This window comes from Diadema antillarum, unplaced genomic scaffold (genome assembly GCF_040938485.1).
Source record: "Diadema antillarum isolate AM-2024a unplaced genomic scaffold, OU_Dant_1.0 seq00000261_RagTag, whole genome shotgun sequence".
NCBI classification, from domain to species: Eukaryota; Metazoa; Echinodermata; class Echinoidea; order Diadematoida; family Diadematidae; genus Diadema; species Diadema antillarum.
Genome location: NW_027271299.1, coordinates 428,242 through 454,297, shown reverse-complemented (window position 1 = coordinate 454,297; position 26,056 = coordinate 428,242). Strand labels below are relative to the sequence as shown.

Genomic DNA, 26,056 nt, shown 5'->3' with positions numbered 1-26,056 from the left:
TAGCAGTAGTTTAAACGCTCTTTGTCATGTAGCTGTACGACAGCAAAATGTTAGTTTTAATAATCTTATTGTTTTGGTTTGTTTGTTTGTTTTTTGTTTTTGTTTGTGTGTGTGTGTGTGTGTGTGTGTGTTGTGTGTGTGTAGGTCTTCTCGTCATCATCTGTCATGTCCAAACAAGTGAACTAATCAGTCCAACCCTAAAATTGTCGTCTAAATCCAAAATTGAAGTCGGTCACTGCACAGATGGGCGTGAGCAGGGACGCCTGTGTAAGCCGCAAGAACGCTCACATCAGAGCCTGAACTGCCACCACATACATAACCCATGGGCCGGTGTGCCGTATTAATAAGGGCGGATGGATTTAATATTGTAGGGGGGAACAATCCCGACGGCGGGATCTAAAGTTTCACCCCATGGGGGTGTGCTTAATCCGTTGTACTGATTATGATAATGGTCTCTCTGTTTGTCCAAGGGGCTAAGCAGCCTCCCCGTGTCCTGCTACGGGTTAGCTCTAGCGTCCTGCTCAAGAAGCTCGGGATATTTGGGGCGAGAGTCGCCGAAAAGGAGGGCAATGGAGGGGATCGAAAGCCGAGCTGAAAAGAAAGGGGGAGGGGGAAAGATACAATGAAAGAAAACGAAGGGGGACAGGGTGAGTTGTTGTATTCAGTGGGTCGAATGGTACAGTACAAAGGTTTATTTTTGTTTAAGTCATTATACACTGGGGCTAAAAATTGTAATTCGAGAATGCGTCTGACTGTTCATTAGAACTACAATTTAAGCGTCAATGCTTGCAGCGTATATTATTTTAAAGTATCTGTATAGACCTAATTACGCAAATTTGAGTGTCTTTAGACTGTCGTGTGTAATTTTGTTTTTGATATGACATGCATCAAGCTATCACCAATAGTTATAATGACTATCATTACTGTATAACCATTATCGTGCTGTATCATCAGGACCACTTGTTCTTCTTAATGATGGTTCGACATACGAATTATCAATGCGAAGAATCGTGTTACATCGATAAAGAGAATTAGTTTTTAGCAAGGAAGTAGAAGCCTTAATCACTCCTGATTTGAGGAAGTAAAGTATGTGTCAATGGATTATCGAATCGACTTTTTTTTCAAAGCATCCTATTTACCTGATTTTCAAAGAAATTCCCGAAAGTATGAACATGAAATGCCGTTGAATGTAAAAAAGGGGGAAAAACGCCAGATACTCTACGATGAGCCTTGGAAATAATAATTCCCGAAAGTATGAACATAATAATTCCCGAAAGTATGAACATGAAATGCCGTTGAATGTAAAAAAGGGGGAAAAATCGCCAGATACTCTACGATGAGCCTTGAAAAGAATTCTACAACAAAGAAATTCCCGAAAGTCAGAACATGAAATTCCGTTGAATGTAAAAAAAAAAGAAAACAAAATCGTCAGATACTCTGCGATGAGCCTTGAAAATAATTCTACAACAAACTAAAGAAGGACGTAGACGAGTGTCCTTTTTTTACAGCCCTATCAGGCACCTCTGATCTGTGATGGAAAACACAACTAACATCGGCAATTTATAATCCTCTCCATTATTTTCACGGAAGAGAAAATTCCTCACGCCTGACTCATCGTTGTCAACGAGTTAGGATAAGAATGATCGGGTATAATTGTCATTAACCTGTCTGCTGGATAGAGAGGGAGAAGAATGAAAGTGGGTGTACATTGAAGGGGGGGGGGGGGGGGGAAAGAAGTCTTAAGGATGAAACATGCCGGAAAGGACTAAATAAGTAGATAAATTGACCTTTAGATAACTGTAATGTTCGAGAGAAAAAAGGTAGAAGGCAAGTGCCACAACATGAAGAGTTTAATCACAAAACGGGTAAGATATAACATTTCCAGGTATACGATATAGGCCTACCTGGTATAAGATATAACTAGTAAGAACTTGTTACTTAACAGAGAATATGAAGTTATAAGTAAAATATTTCATATTTCTTTAGTATCAGTCCCTTTAGCGGTTTTCATCGGAAATATCTCAAATTGAGAAAAGTGGATTTTAACTGGTTTTGTGGTCAAACTCCGCTATGTGTGTGTGTGTGTGTTCAGGTATTTTCATAACATAGTGAAATTAGTCATATCTTCCATAGACTGTCCTGCTGTAGTGTAGATTGCATTAATGCAAGACTTGTCCGAGTCAAATTATTCCTGAAATGTTGTTTTCTGGAGAGATATTTTACACCACATCAAAGTGTCTCGTCCGTTAGGATGAAGAGTTCTACAACATCCCGCTTTATTCGTGTCAGCCTTGATAGGAGGGTTCAGCAAACTCTTTCCAGACTCGAGAGCTGTAAGAAGCGAATCAACTCTTCATGTTTCATGTGCCATGTCGATCATGCGTGGAATGTTGTCATAAGCGCCTTCGGAGATGTAAGACCAAGGTGCAACGAACCTTACATTTTACCCCAAGGCCCCTGTGGTCCTATCTGACAGGTGACTTGCTACCCATACTCGTCGTCCGACAAAAGAGCAAACTCAGCCGTGTACTTCGATTTGCGGCAGAGGCCCATAGGGTCTAAACCTTCGAGTCTGAGATTAACTCGATGACATTCTCTAACGTCACCAGGAACGATATTACGTAGAGATCGATTTGCAAGACCAGACGAGAAGTCCTACGATGGAGAAATTAACTCGCATTATCTCTATACCCTCTTTCAACGGTTACAGTTCGTTATTCCAAAGGTTCGTTATTTCAAAGGCTCTTAATCGGAAAGTGAAATAAAGTTCGCTATTCCGAAGGTTCGTTCATCAAAAAAAAAAAAAAAAAAAAGAAAGAAATAAGGTTCATTACCTCGAAGGTAAGCTGATTCGAAAATGAAATAAAATTGGTTGCTCCGACGTTCGTTAATCTCAAAATGACCCCAAATAAAACAAGGTTTGTTAATCCCAAAATCGAAAAAAACCCCAGTACGATGTTCAGAATGGTCGTTAATCCGAAAACGAAATTAGGTTCATAATTCTGAAGGTTTGTTACTTCACACCTTCTTTCATTTGTGGAATAACGAACCTTTGTAATTGCGAACATCATCCGTTTCAATATTGTGTGAAAGAGTGCATGTGATGCAGGGATAACAGTGTCATGCTAATATACACTGACTTCGGAATGGAAAAATGGGCACAAACACAAAAAGTTTAAGAATTTTAATGGAGGAATGTTTGTTTTATCCCAAGGAAATTTGCTCAAGAAACAGGCAGGGGTGAGGGACTTGCATGATCTATGGCATTTTCCTTGAGAGCGAGAGAGCTCTGTTTATTCGAGAATGACTTTCGGGTCTTGGGAAGTTTCTAACCGCATCATTTTGGTTTTGTGAAGATCCCAAAGTCTTGGAAACAACTGTCCAATTTTTTCCGGTATCTTGGTGACGCATTCCTGCACTCCCGGAGTAGGGCGTTGTACCGTCAGTGCCAGTAGGGGTGTGTCGTACCAGGTGTGGTGGCTAGCTTGATAAACATTACTCTGTGCCAAATATCTACAACTCGCTTCCCAAACTTTTCACGCTGGTTTATGAACATGTTGCCCATAGGTGATGTTCGTTATTGCGAAGGTTCATTAATCCGAAAATGACATTAGGCTGGTTATTCCTAAGGTTCGTTATTTCAAAACGCACAAATTCCTTAACCTAGACGTTCGTTAATCCGGAAATGTAATAGGGTTTGTTAAATCGAACATTTATTCCGAAGGTTCTTTATTCCGAAGGTTCGTTAGTTCGAAAATAAGACAAGGTTCGTCAAGCTGAAAATGGGGAGGGAGGTCTGTACAAATGCACCTTCGGAATAATGAAACTTATTTCATTATTTTAAATTCTTGGAAAGTTGAGATATGTTGTAGTATCGATGATTTATGTGCTTGCCTCGAAGAAAATATCTATCGAATTATTGCGAAGGGTAAAATTCGTTAGGTGAAATCATGGGTGGTAATTTGTTTGATAAACTTTTGTACATTCTGATTATCATTATTCGTTCAAAATATTGTCAATACGAAAGAAAACATGGGTTCGAGGCCTCATCAAAGAATTCAGGCTAATCACAAAACATTTTACTTACGAGAAGCAGTTGGAAATATTGTAAACCTTGTTTTTATATTCATTTATTTGATTCTTTGCTATAAAGATCATACTCTTTTCTTCTGGCAGAAATTATTGTTGTAATACTCTCGCTTAATTTGTATCTCAATGCTATGTATCTGTAACATTATTTTCCTAAAAAACAAACAAACACGTTTTGAGTCACTGAAAAGTCGATAGAGTATCATTACACGTATATATTTTTTTTTTCTGTAAATCTCAAATATAGAGAGAAAAGAAGTATGATATCATTTGTCTTCTTTTTTTTTTGCAAGGATATGGGTAAAACAGTTCCATTGAGGTTAGTAGCAAAATTTTTGAACAGGAACATGGGTGAAAATTGGGATGATGTTCTTTTTCCGAAGGTTTGTTAAAGAGATAGTATAGTTTGATTGAGATGATGGATTTAGATTTCAACTTTTTTCTTCCGTGCTGAGACATCCAAAAAAAAAAAAAAGTAAAATAAAAAGTAGTCCTAATAAAAGGTGGACCCCACTTTTTATTAGGACCTCTTTTTTTTAATATCTCATCCACTTCAAAACCAATTTTCACCAAATGAAGAGTTTGTTTGCAAAAACCGATAAGTCCATATTTGCCAAATGGAGATATTTGCGATTAAAGGTCAAGAAAAATAAAGAGGATGATAAGAAAAATTTTGCTTCTTCTGACCATTACTTCAAAAATGTACCTTTATATTATGTAGTGTCCAATATATCATTTAAAAGGTATCATTTTGTACTCTATGACAGAGACCGTACCTCAAAATCTTCAAAAATGGACTTATCGATTTTTGCGAACAAACTCTTCAAATATAAACTTTGAATTCTTCTTAGAATAGTATGCTCTTTTATATTTCATAAAAAAATGTCATTATCTCACCATCTCTTCCATCTGAAAATGAAAAAAGGTTGGTTATTCCGAAGTTTTGTTCTTCCGAAACTCACAAATGCCCTATACCTAGAGATTCTTGAATCCGAAAATTATAAAGGGTTCGTTAATTCGAACATTTGTGGCGTTATTCCGGAGATTCGTTATTCCTAAGGTTCGTTATTCCGACGGTTCGTACAGCCGAGCTTGAACTAGGATTTGTTATTCCGAAGGTTCGTTATCCTGAATGTTCGTTAGTGGGAAATTGTAATAAGGTTTGTTTATCCGAAACTGAAATAAGGTTCTTTAATCCGAAAATTGAATAATGTGTGTATGGCTCATCCTAATGATGATATAGAAGAGGGGGTGTGTGTCATCCGGCAGAGGAGGAGAATACTTTTTTTCATCAATTACTTCATTACAATTACATATGTATTTCTCTACTTTTTTCTACATGCGTTTGTGTGCATTTATATACGTCATGCCTCTCTCACTCTCTCTCTCTCTCTCTCGATGTGTGTGTGTGTGTGTTGTGTGTGTGTGTGTGGTTGTGTGGATGTGTGGGTGTGAGTGTTTTTATTCAATTTTCATTGCTTGATGTCCTACCATTTTGTTTGTTTGTTTTTTTAACTACAACACCGTATTTTCATTTTCGGAAGTAAGAACCTCATTTTCGGATTAATGAACCTTATTTCATTTTCGGATCAACGAAACTTCGGATACGAACTCTCGGAATAAATAACCATAACTGAAAAGTGGGTACTAGTTACGTGAGCTAATATCTTTTTGATTTTATCTGTCGGCGGTTTGCGAAAGAATGAGGTTTAATTTGTCAAGAGGAAGTTTCAAATCTCAATAAATCGCAAGCATTTCGCCATTCATTTAACTCGTTATCTTTTCCAATCTCAGTACCAAAGCAGCAAGCAAAGTACCGGAAATGATGACTAAATTCCCTTTTCAACCGAGAATTTTGGGAATAGAGGATAGGATGGAGTCTATAAACTCACATCTGTCAGGAGTAAACTCACTCTCCTATAATCACCTTTACTGCGCTTTGGCGTAGAGAGAAAAACTTCGTCGTGTTTGGCAGTCATATCATTGATAATGTGAAGTAAATGGACGGTCTCTATCACGAAATCACCTTGGGACGTTTTACGTATCAAACGACTTGTCATTCGAAACAGTTGGATTAAATACCCAAATACCTTATAGTTTTATGCCAGGCCGTTTGTATTCAACATTCCAGCTAACTTCCAGGTCGTTATCTTTTCCAATCTCAGTACCAAAGCAGCAAGCAAAGTACCGGAAATGATGACTAAATTCCTTTTTCAACCGGGAATTTTGGGAAATAGAGGATAGGATGGAGTCTATAAACTCACATCTGTCAGGAGTAAACTCACTCTCCTAAGTCACCTTTACTGCGCTTTGGCGTAGAGAGAAAAACTTCGTCGTGTTTGGCAGTCATATCACTGATAATGTGAAGTAAATGGACGGTCTCTATCACGAAATCACCTTGGGACGTTTTACGTATCAAACGACTTGTCATTCGAAACAGTTGGATTAAATACCCAAATACCTTATAGTTTTATGCCAGGCCGTTTGTATTCAACATTCCAGCTAACTTCCAGGTCAATGGATGATTAACGAGCTCACCGTCAATGTCATTTGTCAGCTTAGAATAGTTCCGTGCAGTCAATATACACCTTTGTAAGCCCCTTTGGCGACTTTTTATTTTAATCCTATAAACAATTAATGTAATATAAATAGATCATTTTATTTTTTTAATGTAAAACTACTTACAATCTAAAGAAGTCTATTATGTTAAGATTGCTTATACACTATATTTCGTGAATAACCATATTTTAACCAATCAATAACCAATATATGTATATATATATATATATATATATATATAAGCAAAGGTAGAATTTTAGGTCAGATGTATGAAAATGGGGGCGCGATTCATTGATAGATAAGTAAACAAGCAAATGAAGAGTCCTGCATTGCTGTGAATTTATGGAGCAAGTCGTAATGAAGTGAGTTTGAAATATCATTAAAACGATTGCTGTACAGGGAAACTGATACCGAACGAAGTTGTTCATAAAAATTTCGAGTGGACCCTTTTAATGTTTCGGAAAAGTGTGATTACTCGAACGAATGCAACCGTTTCACACATTATCTCATGTGAGCGAGTTGCAGTGTAGAATAAAAATAAATAAGTTGTAGCTTCGAAGTAGGCTAAACTAGATCAAGAGTAATTGCCCGGGCTTTTCTGTATGAGTGTTTGTTTTGGCGCGCTGGGTAGGAAACTATCGGGTGATGGATGGCGACTGGGCCGTGATCGTCTGCGCGGACATATCAAACAACAAATTAGGCATTCCGGCCCCCTGAGGACACACCCACGAGATAAGGCCGGGGTGAGTCATCAACCAACCAAGCCAAGGATCAACTTATTTATCTCACTGCCGGGTTCATGCTCACTTAAGAAACGCCTGACTGCAAAGTTCACTTTAAAGTTATGATTCTTGCATTATAGTGCTCTCTTTCCCTGTTATGCAGTATTGTCCTGACCACTCTTGAAGCTAGAAAATGTGTTTTGATGAAACCTTGACAGTACTCCTTACTATTATTAAGATTACTGGAGCAAAAATTATTAACATCCCAAAGGTAATTTGACTTAAGAAGACTTTCGGATGACTTTCAGACTTTTGCAACTGAACACCTATAAATTGGTTATACACTGCATAATGAGTTTCAGAATGTATAATGCTTGGGATAAGGAATAAAAATGTTTTCAAAATTTATATCAAATCACAATGAACGAGGATGATGTCGTCGCAGCTTCACATAACAATGCATGATTAGGTGCTCAAGGAAGCACAATAAAAGAAGAAAGCATGCATAAATTTTGCCCTTATTATAATTGTTATTATTATTACCATTGAAACTAAAAGTCATATATCTGGAGTACGGGCTAAGTGTAACGGGATATAATAAAGACAGAAAAAAAATCAAAGCTAAAATCGTAAGATAAGAACACTAGAAGAGAAAACGAGGAATAGTACTGCTATAACTAAATTTCTATGACACGTCTTCCATTTCGGATAGCAATGGTACACAGCATTTACCTAATTTTCTCCCTCTTAACATTAAAAAATGATGTAAAATCAAACATTAAAAGATAAATTTCAGCAGGCCATTAGTTAATGATGAATTTGTTATCCTACATATTTGATCTAACGGAAGCAAAAATCCCTTACCATAACCATAACCATAACCATAACCATAACCATAACCATAACCATAACCATAACCATAACCATCAACCATCAACCATATCCATAACCATAACCATAACCATAACCGTAACCGTATCCGTAACTATAATTATAACTATTACTACAACTATAACTATAATTATAACTATAACTAACTATAACTATAACCATAACCATAACCACAAAAAGTTGACTAAACACTGGCTTTGTACTTTGTATGCTTATTCTTAAACTTGTATATGCTGAAAACCGATATCAATATTGTATGATAAACCTGCCTTTTCTTGCCAGAAGGATCATAAGTTGTGAAACACATGAAACCAAAACATGGGCATTTCTATGTTTGCGGAACGTCTCATTCACAAACAGGATTCAGTCTCACTCATAATCCACATTTCTGCGAATCTCACAATGTGAATTTTGATCAGCACCCTGGGAGATTTTCACCCCCAGATTTCCCTACTATGTAGGTTTTCAGTCCTCGTCTAAATTCCAACATTTGATGTTTATGAAGTGACGTAGACGATTGTGAATACAATGCAGAGCGTGTGAATTGATTTGGGGAGTTGTTGGTCAGTAAATTGCAAGGGAATGTCCTCAGATGTGGGTAAACAAAATTTATTTAGCGAGAAAGCGAAGTTCTAATTTCCTGTCTATCGTTTGATTCTCTTAGAATGGTTTCGGGAGCTTTGTAGGTAACTTCAATCCCCTCGATAGTAGCACTCTCTCATCCAAAATACCAGAGTGGGTGTCTTAAATTGGCGTAATACTGAGACACGTAATAACTACTCACGTTTGTCATGAGACACAATTTTCATGTATCACAAACATAGTGGAAACAATAATTACCCAATGGACGTTGCAGAGGCAAACGGCCAGAGTTTGGGATACTTTACGAGACCGAGCACTTTGATTCAAGAATCCCAATTCCAAGGTTGTTGAACTGCGATTTCTTTCACAAATGCTGCCGTCATGTTTCGCCGTCTTCAGATAGGCCCAGAGGCAAAAGGTGGAAATTCACATGATGGTTTACGAAGGAGGATGACGGTAGAATATTAACATCATTAATTTCAAGAATGTGCAACATAGTAAACAAAGATGTAAAAGTGAACATTATGTGATAGAGTTCCAATTTCATGTAAATAGCTATGGTAATATGAGAAATGCCTGAAAAAATTCATCAGAGACATCGTTAATATGATAAAAGCATATACGAAGTTCCAAGGTATCTACATGAAGAAGTCTTTTGAGTGGGTACTTCCGTTGTTCTTTCCGCCCAATTTCTGTCTGTATAATTATGTTTCTTCTTATATTGGTCATAGACATGAACCTACTGTTATCTTTGATTCCTGCATGTGTATTATTCAAATATATGTCTAATTTAATCCATTACTCCGTTATATTCTGTTAAAAAAATTGAACTTGGAAAAAAAAAGAATGAGCAAATTGAATTCTGACTGAAACATTCCCCCCCTCCAAGATGGTTAGCTTTTACTATTAATTAAATTGATGCAAAATAACGCAACCTGTATCTACGACGTAACCATGCTCCTATATATGGCTACTATGTGATAAAAAGTATAGAAAAACGATATATACCTACGAGGGCACTGTGGCTCAGTGGATAAGATTCCAGACTCCCAATCGGAGGACCCGAGTTCAAATCACGGGCGAAAATATCCGTACCGAGGAGTGTGTGTGTGTGTGTGGAGGGGGAGGGGGATGATCGACGGTAGCCATCACACACAAGCAAGTGTGCAAGCCCATAATACGCAAACGTGCGCGATGTGTATGTACAAAGAAATTAATGAAATCAAATAAATGAAATGGTAATATGGGTATTTTTGTCTGTAACTTTTTTCTTATATCTATCGTATTTTCTGATATTTTTTGAATTAAGTCAATTTAAACAATCATTCTCGAGGGTTCGATCCGTTTTCATGGGGTGGGGCAAAACGTGGGTGACATGTGCGAGGGAGCGGATCGACGGGACAGGGTGTGGGAGGGGATACCCCTCTTACACAAGAGAGATTTTGCATTTTCAGACCTGTAATTCAGAGATTTTTTTCTATGGTTTTTTTCAAAGAAAAAAAGAAAAACAGATATTTAGAAAGATTTGCGGTGGAGGGTGTAGGATATCCAACTTTCGGGCTTAAAGTTCAGAGATCTGGTGCACCAATTTGGTGTCATACTCGAGTAAAAAATAAAAATATACATATTCAGGAAAACGTGCGGGGGGTGAGTGTTGGCAAAGGGTATGAGAGCGTTACCCATTTTAATTAAATATTCGATTTCGATTTCGCATTTTTAGACCTGGAATTCAGAGATAAAGTGCAAACTTTTGATAGGATGTTAGATTTTTATTTCTATCAGAATATTATGAAAAATATACCCCACTCCCACACGTTGGAGATTTTTGCATTTTCAGGCTTGAAATTAAGAGATCTTGTGCACTCCTTTCGTGACACATTTTATGTTTGTTTCTATGAAAAAAAATAGTGAGAAAGTACTTGATAGAAGACTGACGTAAAAAACACGTCTTGATTTGTTTGAAACTATAGTCAACTGGTCGCGCGTTATATAGTGATCAGAGTATGACGTGATTTTAACGTATTTATTACGTCATTTGGAAAAAACTCCTAATGACGTAAACTTTACGTCCGTTTCAAACATATTCATTACTTAATATTAGTGACGTATTACTAAGATGAAAAAGTCAGTTTTGAGACGTATTATTCACGTCATATTTACGACGTTATAACAGACGTAAAATTTGTATTTATCACGTCATCTTAGCGATCAGACGTATTAATGACATACAATTTACGTTGCTTTGCAAAGTATTTGATACGTTATATTAGCGACTAATTAATAACGTAAATTTACGTCAGTTTTGCGACGTACTTGTGACGTCATATGATTAACGTATTTATAGACGTAAAATTTCAGTCAGTTTGCGACATATTCATGACGTCATTCTGACGTCTAAATATGATGTCTTTTGTACGTCTTCCATTTGAGCAAAAAAAAAGTCTTGTCAACAGTTTACGACGTCTTTCTGACGACAGCGTCGTTATAACGTCATTCTTGTTTGTCTCTGCCATCAGGGTATAAATATAAGGTCTACTTTGTGTAGTTAAATTTCCACTTGGTAAGGAATTCAACTTTCAAGGTCAAAGCAAATCTCTTTGAAGGAGGAATAAAGCAAGTAGAAAGGATAGAGACGTGAGAAAGCAATGATACGAAACGATTTCGACTTTGAATAAACTCTGCCCGAGCCTCATGAATAATTCATGATTCATAGACAGCGAATTAAAAGTCGCTGACCGCCAATTCAACTGCGGGACCCACATTCGCCAGCCAGAAACTGTGCCGCAGTCGATCATCAATTACGCACGGCCAGCTGAGCTGTCTCCTGCCGGCTGATCATCCGATCCCCACGCTGTTTGATCGTCTGCATTAAGCCCTGACGAGACGGGGGAGTTGAATACTTCCTTCCGTAATCCGCGTCCCGCCATCGAAAGGACACTAACCACGAGGCTGGCGTTTTTCCTCTCCCCTGTCTACATGTGTCCCACACATTGCGGTCGACGTAAGCTAGCATTTTTATTGGCCAGAATCGTGTCAGGTTTGAGGAGCTCCCGAAACTCGGTGAGAAGATCGAGTGGCGACGAAGAGTGGAGTCGTTCACATTTCACTCAATCTTCGCAGTCTTGGTGTTCATTAAAGTGCGTCTGGCAGATTGACCCAGGGGATTTCTAGAAAAGATGTTATTTAAAAAGAAGAAGCAGAAAAAACCCCAAAACACAAAACAACACAAAACAAAACAAAACAAAGCAAAACAAAACAAAAACGCGAGCAAGTTGATCAGCATGAGCTGATTTAACCATTGTCCTGAGAAAGTTAGATTCATTGATTGTGCCCGCTAAAATGAATTCAATTGCTCTTATTAATGGTGAGTGTCTGATGAGAAACGAAAGTAAGTTCATATCGGGTGTAGATAACTCATAACCTTTACTGTGATATAACACATCAGGTGTAGATAACTCATAGCCTTGACTGTGATATATTACATCAGGTGTAGATAACTCACATAACCTTGACTGTGATATAAAAAATCTGTAGCCAGGGTTGCTATAGCGACGACAGCAACTAAGATGTTAATAGTAAAAGCTCGAAGTACTGAAATATTCAATGGTCATACGAGGACCATTTATCCTCTTAACATGTCAATATGTGAGGAAATTAGAAGTAGGTTAATCATCTTTGAAAGTGTATTGAATAGAAGCTTTGGGAAATTGAGCGAAAGACAGCCACACAGCAATCCTACCTTGTATATCTCCTTCAGAGATGTGACCTCATAGCTTTGCCCAGGAACTCATTCGGAAAATTGTCTCTTGTCAGGTTGCACCTCTGTCTACGTTGTCTACGAGTGGAGACGCCTTTCCTCTCTCGGGCCGCCACGATCAATAGCTCAATCGAATGAAAGCACGTTCAAACCAGGTCCTTAGAGTTCATAAAAAGGTCTTACCTAGCATCAAGCTGGGGAGAAACGGTTTTAAGGCGATCGCCAACACCATACATTATTTGACTTTGCACTTCAATAATCCTCGCCACGTTACTCACGTTCTCATTTCATCGCTTTTTACTTGCCACTTTCTTCAACAATTGCGCAAGTTGGATATTAACACGGTTTTCTTTTTGTTAAAGCGACGATTAAAAAAAAAAGAAAAAAAGTCACAGAGTTTTCTGCACTTTACGCCCTTTGTCCATACATACATGCTGTTCAACTCTTCTTTATTCTTTTCAAAAAGACCACTGGTCTTCTTATTTTCAAATGTAGTTTTGCAAAACGGAAAGAAAATTAGCACCTGTATGTAGCAAAGTTCGATTACCGTCCAGTCCACAACACTCACAAACAGACATACAAACTCAAGAACAAGACATGATGTTTAGTCACAATGAAATTGATTTTTAAAAATCCCCCTAAATTAAGGGCAGCTTCATTGATGGAGTTAGCGAATTACAACCAAAATTCTGATTGTGTTACAAACGTGGCAAACAAAGCAGACGGATCCGTATTGTATGTATTTTATCTTTAATGCAATAATAAACTCGTAGAAAAAACTTTGAATGTTATCACAACATTTCACTTGCTTTCGTCAATAGAGTATTTCAAATTTTATCATTTGTGAATATTGCGATATATCGATTGAATGATGTCAAATTCATGTTTTATATTCATAGAAGCATATTCGACACCTATATAATTACATTTTCATTCAATACCTTTATGTTGTCAACAAGATGGATTAGACAATCGATAGCCTGAATAAATCCAAGAAAGTAATAATCTCTTCCAACGCGTACAACATCTAAGCAAGTCACGTGACAACTATGCCTTCCAAGGGTTTTGACCTTGGTAGTAATATGGATAAAAACATGCAGTCACTCCAGGGCAACCTAAAGAAAGATATCTGTCGATTTATGTTTGTTATTTCGCACAATTACGATGTCTGGAATATTGACTGCGTGGCGGTCGATGGCGAGATATTACCCGGAGCTACGTCCAAATGGCACAAGAGGGGCCCGAACCCTTTTAAGATTCAGCGTGGCCACTCGCCCTCTAAGTCAACCCTGGTTGATTCTTCCTTGGCCAGGTTGAAAAGTTCAGGATGGCTACAGAAGGCCAAGAAGTGGTCATAGTGTCCTTGCCCTTACCTCATCTCTTGAGATTGTTTCTTTTTTATTTGTTTCGATGTGAGCGGATATCGTAGCAGCTTCTCGAAAGATGAAATGCGAAAATTAGGATGAATCACATGATACACGCTTACCTTTATAAGTTGTTTTTTCTTGCTTGCTGGGAAATGTCTAATATCGTTTGTGTCTCTGCAACACTTTTGCAGCGCAAACAAATTTCAACCTCTATATCTGACTAAGAGATTAACTGTAACCTAATCTACCAGGGCTCAATATTAGCGGTGTCCGAAACTCCTAAAAGTTAATGTCAGACCGACCACGAAATTTCCAAAATGGCGGATCTCTTTTTGGTAGCCTGATAGGGCAACTAACAATTCACAATGAATCTTCATTTATTTCCTTTTATTTTGGACAACTACGTTTCTTTTTAGGGCCATCAAAATTTCATATTCGAAGATTTTAGTGGCCCGAACGATTCCCCAAAGAGAAAGAGTTAGTATTGATCCCTGCTTACACTCACTCATCTCCCCGTATCATAATTGATTTGCTTTTGATGACAACAAATCAAATATAACCCGTCACTTCGAAAGTCAGATTATGTTGCTGAACAATGAAATTAGATTTTGGCATGATTGATTTCTTTCCCCTTCATCATTATATAATGCTCCTCATGTAATGTGTAAAAATGTGTGTGCATGCGTTGCCTTATGACACAAATTCAGACAGCCAATAAAAATCAGTGGCAGTTGCTGGAACCTAGGTCGTAGAGAACGCCATTAGTAGCAATAAGATCCATACATATCCTATACATCACCTTTATCAAAAGCTATCAGATTTTGAAAATGTGAAGTGTGATGTTACATGATACATTTTTAACAGATATCAAATTCCTGTCTTAATGGACAAAGTAGTAAGATGCGCTCCCAGTGCCCAGTGTATTATATAATACAGTCAAACCTGTCTATAGCAACCACCTGTCTACAGCGGCCACCTGCCATGTACGGCAACTCGAAACAGTTCCCCCGAGAGAAAAGCCATGTTAAAGTTATAGCAGCCACCTTCAGTTGACTGAAAGAAATAGGACATCGTATTAATTGTTATTACTGTATGCTGTATTATAAAATAACACGGGGGGAATGTTGAGATAACATAATGAGTTTCAAAAATTCTTTCAAAGTTTTCAATGTAAGTTTTTGAACAACTGTGACTGGAAAAAAAAAAAAAAGGTCTGCAATGCAAACTCATAATATAGGTGGGTAATCTGTAGGGACTTCACATATCCTTGGGGGCTGGCTGGCTGTCTGGCTGAACAGCCGGCTGGCGATCCGTCCGTGCTAAAGCATGTAAAGCGTGCGCGAGCGAGGAGCTGTAAGCACGATTCGTTGATAATTTTGGCTTCACCCTACCAGAAATTCTAAACCACCCTCCTCTTTCGAATAAGGTCATGGATCATAGGTTGTTATAGACAGGTTCTTTTGTTAAGCTAGAAAGAGCTAGAGACCCAACAGAGATATATCTTGACATTTTTGATGAATCTTATATTGTCCTCTTACTCACACTTTTACTTGTATATAATTATTGTGTTTGATAATTTAGGCCTTTGTATAGAACCAAAAAGAGAACCAAATGGAAAAGGTGAAGTAATGTCTTGTAATCATAGAAACTATCAAGGTCGTATGGAATTATATTGCAAGATATGACTTTCTACCATCGACCATTGAAGCTGATCATATTGACTGCAGCAGAATGGTTTTACTTCCACATTTCTGACTGCGGGTATCGTGCACATGCACGTGTGTGTGTGTGTGTGTGTGTGTGTGTGTGTGTACACAGTGGTCATGACATAATGCGTTTTTGTTTTACGACAATTCAGAAAATATAGAGTTTAGGTTTAGAGTATATAAATAGAGTATTTACGTTTTGCTTTTCTTTTTGTTTTTTACTTTTGCATATTTTCGTTTTTAATCAAGTCAAGGCTAACCTACAAGACGAGACGACGTGCACGCCAGCGTCTCTTTGATTATAATACTACGACCTACGGGTATATTCGACGAATTTGGCTTCCTGTTTTTCCATCGTTGAGAGGACGGTCTGTTTCTCCTGCTCACAGCTCTGGGTTACACGTGACCTCATTCTACCCCCTCCAGCCTGAACTTAACCCCCGTGCCCTCCGCAGACGGGCCGCGCGAAATTACCCGTCCGACACATACATACCCGCCTTAACACATTATCGGACAGGTTGTACGTATTGAGGACACTTCAAACAGCGGTCCGCTCCATTAGTCCCCATACGGTGGCGCCACTGGAGGTATACGCGGCACCACGTGACCTTTTATGAGGTGTCGCAATGTTTAGTAGACACGTGCCCGGGTTTCTCAGCGGCGCCGCCATTTCAGTTTCCTTCTATCACAAGGTTTTGGTTCACGGGCTGTTATTTTAATGAGCACTCGCCGCGTCTGGTTTACAACAATAGAGTATCGCTCTTTGACATTATTTCAAAATCATTTCATCCAATTTTGAAGAATGCTTTATCATGCCGTTATATTTGAAATCCACACACGTACGCACAAATACGCTTACGTAACTATAACTACCCAGACATTACATACATATATAGGCCTACACATAATGTTGGTTTTGACTACTCCATGTCCATTGTGTAGATATTTAGTTCATTGCAATATTTCAGTTTATATTATATACATAGGTTAGAAAATGTGTGAATACTTATGACTGAGGGAAATTAATATTAAGTTTTTTTTTGTGTATGTTTTTATGTTTGTGGTAACATGAATTTATCAAATGAAATATATCACGTTTCTTTGATTTTTCCTACTCAAGATATTATTTTAGTTCTTCTGAATAAGTCCCAGATGATTGGTAATCCTGCATCATTAGCTCCGTTTTGAGAGGATCTCTCTTAATTATGATTCAGACTAACGTCTAATTCAATATCAGGCTTGCGCCTGCTGTCTACAGTCGTAAGTGTTGCACTAGGTTTAGTAGTCCCTGGTGATATTGAAATCCAAGTTAATTAACCAGTAATATCGTATTCAGTTTTTGTTTTAGCATTTAAGATTGTGTCCGTTTTGTTGGCAAAAAAAAATCGGGAATAGATACATTCAGGATGCAGATTTGTTTGGAATTGGGAAGGCTAATGAGATGGCAACGATCCATCGACTTACTGTTGATTGATGAATTATTCATATGAGACTATTTTCCTTTCTTGCAGAAACGTTTTATTTGAAATCTCAATATTTATCAATGAAATGTGAAAACGATTCATAGTTCATCCGTCACGTTGACTACAAATCAATTCCCTACACTGTAAAAACATCGGTGTTAGATTTAACACCATGGGTGTTAAATTTAACACCGATCAAGTGTTAATAGAGGACCACACCCACAGGTGTAGAAAATGCACTGTGATGGTGTTGGAAAGTGTTCACCTGACACTTCGTGATGTTAATTTGACACTGTACCTGGTGATATTTTGACACTGTACTGGTGTTAATTAAAAAATGACACCACATGGTGTTGATTTGATATTTGTTAGCGTTAATATCAATGGTTTGACACCCGCCCAGCTTCAATAAGACACCACACCAGCTGGTGTTACTGTGGTGTAAATTTATTTTCATATTTTTTCAAAAATCTAGTATTTTAATGTAAAATTCTTGATCGTCTTGTTTAAATTAAAAATCAACAAAAAGTGCAGTTACTAAGAAACTCTTCAAAAAACAGTTTTGTATTTGGAAATGACACCCGGAGGTGTTAATTTAACACCATAAATGAGCACGGAAAATTTAACACCAGCTCGGTGTTCACTTTTTAACACCGGACTTTTTGCAGTGTACATTTCCACACCATGGAACAAATTCCAAGTTGGCGAATGCAGGACAGTATACAGTTTACTCAAACTGCTTCTTCAAAATCAATTGAACTCAATTCAGAGTTACATGACCGCTTGTACAATTCTCCCTGAGACAGACAACTCGCTAGTAGTTTTACTTGTACCGCACTCGAGTGTGTTCCTGTTTATGTAGTCATGGATAGTAATGCATTTTGTCTGTTTCGGGTTTTTTTTTCTTCACCGTTCTTGTTTTGGCTGAGGGTGTTCAGCCTTGTTTACAACTTGAATGTCGAGGTTTTCTGGAGCTTGGAGTGCAGCCAGGCGATATGGCAGGTCTCGGAATTCTTCCTACAGTCTCCTTGAATCGATTGCTCCCTTTTTCGGGAGTTTCATGACCGCGCGTGCGAAACGCTTGTTTTCCATGTGCGCTTTAAACATGCTTCTCCTTAAATTTAAAAGGCTGCGAAACCGTGAAAAAAAAAGTCTTCTGAGCGCAACATTTTCTTTTAGCCATGTCGTATTGCCTTGAATTGAAATTGAGGTCAGTGTTGATGTGGATTGTTGTCGAGACTGCGGTGTATTGATGTATGTTTTTACACCGGTCGCCTCGTGATCGAGTAAGGCAACGAACATGATAGCATACAAGCAGTCTGCAAATGTCATCTTTACTTAATTATGCAGTCACCGCTGCTTTTGTTCTGACTGGCCAACAGGGAAAATGTGTTACGTCTATAATCCAGAACGTGTCCCCTTGGATTTCCGATCCACCCTATTTAATCTTTGAATTGGATTTTCCCTCTTAAGTGTCCTTAAAATGGTGGTTTTCAGCCAGGAAGTGGCCTTTTTTCCGGGGATAATCACTTAAAATGCAGCGTGAGTCGAGGTTACACCAGTAAGTGTATTTCTACTACATTATCCGTAAGGACCACTTCCCCGGTTTCGTTCACATTGTCCGTACAAACAGCCCGTTCTGCCTCCTCATCCTATTATCATTCAAGTCTGTGTCGCTCGAGTTAAGAGTCATCAAGGGCTCCTCGCGTCTGTCTGTCGCCGTAGTCCCACATACTCCAGGTCATGGGAGTTCACGAGACGGCGGGTGCAGACCTTGGGAATTATCCGGAGAGCATCATGTTCCTGTCAGCGAAACCCGTTCGACTGAACCGAGCTGCTAATTAATTAATGTATCTGTGGTATGAAGTACCCGGATGCGAACAACAGTATAATCGGCGTCCAATGAAAGAGGCACGGTCTGTGACGTCAGTCGTTGAGCTGTAGCCGAGAGCTCGGAGCGATGAAATCCAATGAAGCAGCGCTGGCGAATCGAATGACCCGCCGAAATTAATCGCTGTCTCATGAACAGGAACTTTCATCCAAAAAGAAAGAGAGAGAGGGAGAAAAAAAATGTCATCTCCCGAAGCGAATTAACCCCAGACCAGCATGATTGCACATGCAACTGGATCGGCTTCTTTCGAGAACAATAGTCTTGGAAGCGGCTGAGTGAGGACAGGGAGCAAACTAACCCGGATGAAAGTCGGTACACAGCGCCAGCAATGAGCGATGTGGTTCACTTGTTATTTTCGGGATGCTCTTGAGGAAATGTATTAATGTATTCCGTCAAGGACAAGTAGGAGCTCAGGCACAACCATTCCTGCCCGTATCGCCCTCCCTCCTCGCCCTCCTTGAGTTGAAATCATGTATCTGCAATGACAATCAAAAAGTATTGAATGACACACATATTAATCATACAATCTTAGGTAGATGGTCTCCACTAATGATCGCGCCCTCCGAATAAACAGCTATAAAGATTTTTTTTTAAAGCAACATAGGGATGTAAAGAAGAACACATCTTGCTTTGATGTTCGTCGGCCCTGCAAAACTGTGCTAGTGCAAGTTAACTTAGTTTTGCAAATTAGCTTTGGATAATATCGTCAGTGAATAGCAAGTAGGTCAAAATCTGTGCCATGCAATATGAAATATAAAGTATAAGTATAAGTATAAGTATAAGTATAAGTATAAGTATAAGTATAAGTATAAGTATAAGTATAAGTATAAGTATAAGTTAAGTGTAAGTATACCGTAAGTATAAGTATAAGTATAAGTTTAAGTATAAATATAAGTATAAGGTATAATATAAAGAATGAATATTACATCAAACAGCGATCTTTTACATGTTGCTCAAGTGTCTCAAAACTTTGTCATATTGTAGATTGATCAACGTCCTATTATATGAAGTATTAATCTACTTCTAATTTTGTGTTTTTCCGTCATATAAAGACATCATTTTTTTTCCATTTTCGTAATCAGCCTGCTTCTTTCTCTAATTTGTTCCCATGTGTCTTCTTATGTTATTCACTATTCCTTTCGCTAGTAGTATTAAGTCACGCTGTTATCTCTCAATCATCTGTATCCGGTAAATCTTGCTCCCCAGCCCCCTTCCACTGCTCATTTTTCTTCGCTCTATTTGACATCACCTCTCTCTCTCAGAATTCGATCCAATGTTCACTGTAACTTGTGGAGTGCATGACGGATCGTTAAGGATGCTCTGTCAGTACGATGAGCCGGCTTGGTAGCCACGATACGAAACCTCTTGATTTCTAGGTATCGCTATAGACGTTCTTGTGAAAGTTATGAATAAATAAAGAGATCCACCCTCCTTCCGGAGGAGGAGGGTCTCCATGGTAACCCCAAGGGATAAACTCGTCTTCATTCTGTCGCTCAGCATCTTGCGCATCGCTGAACTTCTAATCGCTGGAATCGCGCTTCCTCATCTTAATGTCTATTGATTTACGCTCCACAAGTTTTCCATCTTTGATTCAACTTCAGTCCTTTTTTTCATAAAGCATTTTGTAGGTATGTCATCGTAAAGTTCACCTGTTCGTAGTTTAGCCTGGTTGCCGCAAAATGCCACTTGCAGAAATTTGACGTACTGTTTTGGCTCAATGGGTAGGGCCTAAGAAATACCACGGATTCTAATTCTTGGGGTTCCCGGTTCAGAGCTGTTGATCCTGTTGGCCTTTTCATGTATTGCAATTCCAAACTCAAAGAAATTCATTATTTCCTTGTGCGTCTGTTTTACTTTCGATCACACGTCGCACGTCTCTGGAAGATCGGCAATTATTGAAATAAGGGTGTCTGGCAGCCAAATACGGGTTGCTACTGTAGTTTAGTGGAAGCTCTCTGCGGAACAGATTTACAATAGTGCAACTGATGAACTTTGACCACATTGTTATATTGTATTATTGCATTTTTTGGATGTTTCTCACCCCTCCCATCCCCCCAAAGCAATGGCAATGATATTTGCCTTCCTTTTCGCAAAAAATTTATTTTCCCAAAGCGAATGCGACTTTGACTAGCTGAGGGTAATTTTGATACACTTAACTGGTATGCTCTTTTGTTTGAGCGTGTTTTTCTCACCACGGTGTCACTTGCTCCGGGTGATTTAGCAACGGGACTTCGCGAGCGATAATGAACGTGGAGATTGGATGAATATGGGAAACACGTGTATGATGGGAGGGATGACGGTGAAATAGTATATCAACGTCACTATGATGATGGAAATGACTCGTGACACATCTCATTCATCCGCTCTGCGAGGGACCTTTCAACCCCTGCAGGGCGGGTTAGCCATAGTGCCATAGCTTTGACACGTGCGACATGCCATAGACTCGTCAATGGCTAGGCCGTGGCAGGCGGTGTCTACGGGTCACATCGAATCGAGTACTCTAGGTCGGATTGAGTTTCCGGGCCGTGTTGATCTAAAGCGAATCGGCTCAGGCTCGGGACTAGCAATCTCAGAGTCGTGTTTAGATTGGTGACCTCATCGTCATCTTCATTATAACTTCCAATTCGTCAAACATCTCTACAAACGTTGGCGGAACTCACGCCCCTTCTTTGACAGCGATGTCGCCTATAAATTGTCTGGGGGAATGTTTACTTAATGTCGGTAATCGAATGAATCAAGGGGGGATTTGCACTTTTGTGTGGGAGCTTGATGAAAATATTTCTAAGCAATTTTCACGGATTTTTGTTTTTCTCTCTCGTTTTGACTTGGGACGTCAGACGTTGATTTCCTTTGAAGGATGTCTATAGCTTGTATGTATGCATAATTATATGTATGCTTACATATCGTATGCATAATATACTTATAAATGCGCACATGTATACATTATGCTTGTGTATTTGTGTGGAGAGGCATTGAAGTCACACACGTTCAAACGAACGTGAAACCTTTTGTGAGTTCTTTGTTGTTGTTGTTTTTTTTCGTTTTTCAACTATAGTGAGGTTTCGTTAGGATTCGCCTCAGTTTGAAAGACATCTTTTCTTTGTTCATCCTCTCGCGTTAATCAAACACCTCAGAAACGCTGGAAGTTTCATATTTACGCTGAAGCGACTTGTGAATTATCCGTTTCTATCCGCGTTTAACTTTTGGCTGTGTATGTGTGTGCATTTGTGTGCGTGTGTGAGAAGGAGGGGGGGGGGGTGTTTGTAGTAGTGCATCTTAACACTGAACAGTAATGTGAGCCACAGACACTGGAACTGACGTGCCAATCAATAGTGGACTGGTGACCATTTTTTCTCAGACAATACAGAGATAGCAGAGTGCAATGATGGGGTGCATAGTTGCAGAGAGAACGAGGTATGCACTCAGACGAGAAGATCATATCGGTGCTCGTGCATGAACGGCTACACGAGGATAGGCACCAACTGTACAGGTGAGTGGATTTGGCAAAGACCTGCTTGGCCAATATGGTCACGTGACCGGAAGTGACATCGTTCGCTGTGATACCACTCTTTATAGTAATGCGTCTTCCGCTTTGGTTACTCGCACGCATACTTCTGTCCGATGGATTTAATTTGTTTGTGTTTATTATTATTAATATTCATTTATTCATTTATTTATTAGTAGGCCTATTTTCTTTTTTTGGAAGAGCAACGTGAGCTTAGCAACGAGCTGCATTATGTGACACTGCGCGAAGCGATTGCGCGCAGCGCATAGTGACTAATCACGCTGGCTTGAAAATAACGTAACGCGCAGTTTGCAAAGCGGAGGAAGAGAGCTAAATGTGCCTTTGGTATGAACACGCCATTTAATGTTCAAATTGTACGTGAGCCATAATGAACATTAATGTTCTCAAAGATCTTTAATCTATCTGTGAATGTTCACCATTATATTCGTCAAGATTAAAAACGATTAGCATGTTCCCTTTGGTCGTATTCATCTCCTCTGGTACTGATTGAAAATTGCTAAATTTCACTAATGGTATTAATTGCTGCGTTCACGTAATCGAAATAATTTATATACATGTTGGTTTCATTCTTCTTTAAAGTGGCCCAGGCCAAAGGTTAACTTTCATTCTTTGGTAGAATGTTTATTACTCTTTAAAAATCTGATTTCATGTAGTGGAAGAGAATGCGACAACACGCTCAATTATCATTATCAGTTTCATGCGTGATAACAATTGACTTATTGAGCATGTTGAGTAATCTGAAATTGAGCATCCATTATTATGATGAAAAATCATTCAGCCTTTGCATTGTTATTGTGCCAATCCCCATCATCGGTGTTATCATCAATATGTGTTGTTCATCATTGAATCGATTTTGACTTGATTTGACATTCATTATTTATCTTTCGTCAGAAGAAATATGAACAATTTCTGAGTATTTTCTGGACGGAGCCATACTTAAACTTTTGTTTTTCACGAAAATTTGATTTTCATTCATAATTATTTTTTCTCAAACTTTGGATCAGATGTGGACGAGTGCCAAATCAAAAATGGAGGATGCGTTCACAGATGTGTGAACACGCCGGGGAGCTATCAATGTACTTGTTATGAAGGATTCGTGTTAGATCGAGAAGGACAAGACTGTATAGGTAAGAACAGTTCTTACGATTGCTGAAACGCTGCTGGTATTGTTACGTCATAATGTTTTGTTTATTCCACTGAATTCATAACTTGAAGCATTTGACTCAATCTTGCTGCGATGACCTCAGTTAAATCCCTATCAATCGTATCTCTACAAAAGATGGAACGGGCAGAGTATCATCCGCCCACATCGAGGAGGATTTGTTTCCTTTCAACAGGAGTAGTTTTTTTTTTTTCGTTTTGTTGATTTCTTCAAACCTTTTTTTTTTTGTATAATGAAGAGAGTAATACATTTTTGTGTGTCCTTCTTGGCAGATATAGTTCTGTGTGCATGTGCCCAAATATTTGGGAAAAAAATAAAATCAGTGAAATTTGTATATTCAAGTGAAATTTGTTTATTGAAAAACGAATGGAAAGCTGCTCCACATGGTGATCACACAGAGGTACCAACTCATCTTAATTTCTAAACTTTTACAATAATTTTCTAACTTTCTTTGTTTGTTTTTTCCAATCCCCCTAAAAAACTTGACAAATGTATTTCTCTGATTTTTCTGTTTTTATTCAAGGCAACATAAAATCAGGATGGAATTTCCCTGAAGCTATTCATAGTGACGAAATTCTATTACAGAAGCTTTAGCCTTCATTAATTTCGAAAAAATAAAAGAGTCTGAAAAAAAAAGAAGTTCGAGAGCCTTTGGCCTATAGTTCTTAACGTATAGACATGACATTACCATTCATTGCAAGATAACAACACTCGACCAACCAATCTTGTCCCATTTCATTATCTACATTTCCTTGGTTTTGTGTTCCATCTGTTTTCCTACTACATGAACAGTTATCATATTTATTGAAGTTGATTAAACAGCAACAAAGCAAAACAGTGCATGACGTAACATCACAATACAGAACTGATGATATCGTTACAACAATACATTGTCCCAGGACAAGATTTGAAAATGAAGCATGCTGGTCAGATAAGAATTAGACATAGAATAGAGGTATAGATCCTACTACATGATGTAAACTTCTGTTAAGATTTTAACTTATAGAATAGCTATTTAATTGAAGTGCGTCGTAAGACCCAATTTCATTCGAGACTTTTGCAGTTATTATATAAGGGATTATTTTACTCGCACGCATTTCAAAAATCCGTTAATCATTCCAAAATCTTTAACTGATATATATATCTTTGATATGATACATGTAATACGCCTCCGCCAAGGACTATCTAACATATAACAATGTCGGAATATCGGAGCTAGGGTATTTATTTCATGTTCATCGTGTCTCTGCCGGCAACCAGGGATAGCCTGGTGGTGTTGCTACCCGGAAAGCAGTCGATGGCAGGCTCGAATCCCAAAGGTCCCCCTTTTTTCTGACATGTTTGTTAATATGTAAGTCAGCAGTTGCAATCTTACAAAATACATTCGTACAAATCAACGGGGACAATTAATAAACACTCTCTCTATGCACATTTTAGATATAGTTTAAAAGTTTGAAGTTTCTTTCTGATTTTTTTTTTCGGATTAAATGAATTAACCGGTTCCTTCTAATCTTTCTCATGTGTAACAAATGCAGTGAAATGGTGCCAATTCGGTGATAGAAAAATGATATTTTCCGCATCATACAGTATTTTCTCAGACCGAGATGGATAAAATTTCTGCTATATTTCAGATAAGGACGAATGCGCAACAAACGAACACACCTGTGAATACCAGTGCGTCAATACGATTGGGAGTTACGAATGTGTTTGTCAGCCGTCCAGATATCTCAATGTCGACGGGAGAACGTGTTCAAGTAAGTGTCTGTATTTCATCCAAAAAGATATTAATACTATTACCGACTGCTAAGTATCGAATTACGGAGTTCATCAAATTATATTACTTCAAATCCAAATGTTAGTTACTAGGTATAAGTCCATTGAATTATAAAGGAACGGTTTAACTTTTTATCTTTTGATTTCGATTTTGCAGTATTGAATAGCAAATAGTGTATATCGTCTGGAAAATACCAATGATATCATGAAATTCGATTTATATATCCTAGAATATTTGTTTATTTATGGACAATTCAAAAGATTACATTACCTAACGTCAGTCCTAACCCGAAAAAAATCGACTGTAATTTAAGCAAAATGTTTTTGTTTTACTTCCGTTTTTGACAACAATAATCAAACTCATGTATGATGTTTTTTTTTTTGAAAAACAGGAATACATTTCCATGAAACCCAAACAATGTCAAAAAGAAGTTGAATTTGATTAGCTTTGACAATTTTTCTTTGTGTATTTACAAAATAAATATGTACGTTTAAAGAAATAAACTAGGAAAGACAATATTTACTCGAAAGAGAAATCGTAAGAGAATCGAAAAAATTTAAATAGTAA

The 26,056-nt window shown here is 38.2% G+C and overlaps 1 protein-coding gene across 1 annotated transcript in view; it reads left to right on the top strand.

Moving 5' to 3' along the window:
• LOC139729732 (signal peptide, CUB and EGF-like domain-containing protein 2) overlaps positions 1-26,056 on the top strand; it is a 96,674-nt gene that overhangs the window by 40,943 nt on the left and 29,675 nt on the right. Inside the window, 3 exon segments of the mRNA XM_071640668.1 lie at positions 22,401-22,517; positions 23,558-23,680; positions 25,347-25,469. Of these exon segments, the coding sequence (XP_071496769.1) occupies positions 22,401-22,517; positions 23,558-23,680; positions 25,347-25,469 (363 nt within the window).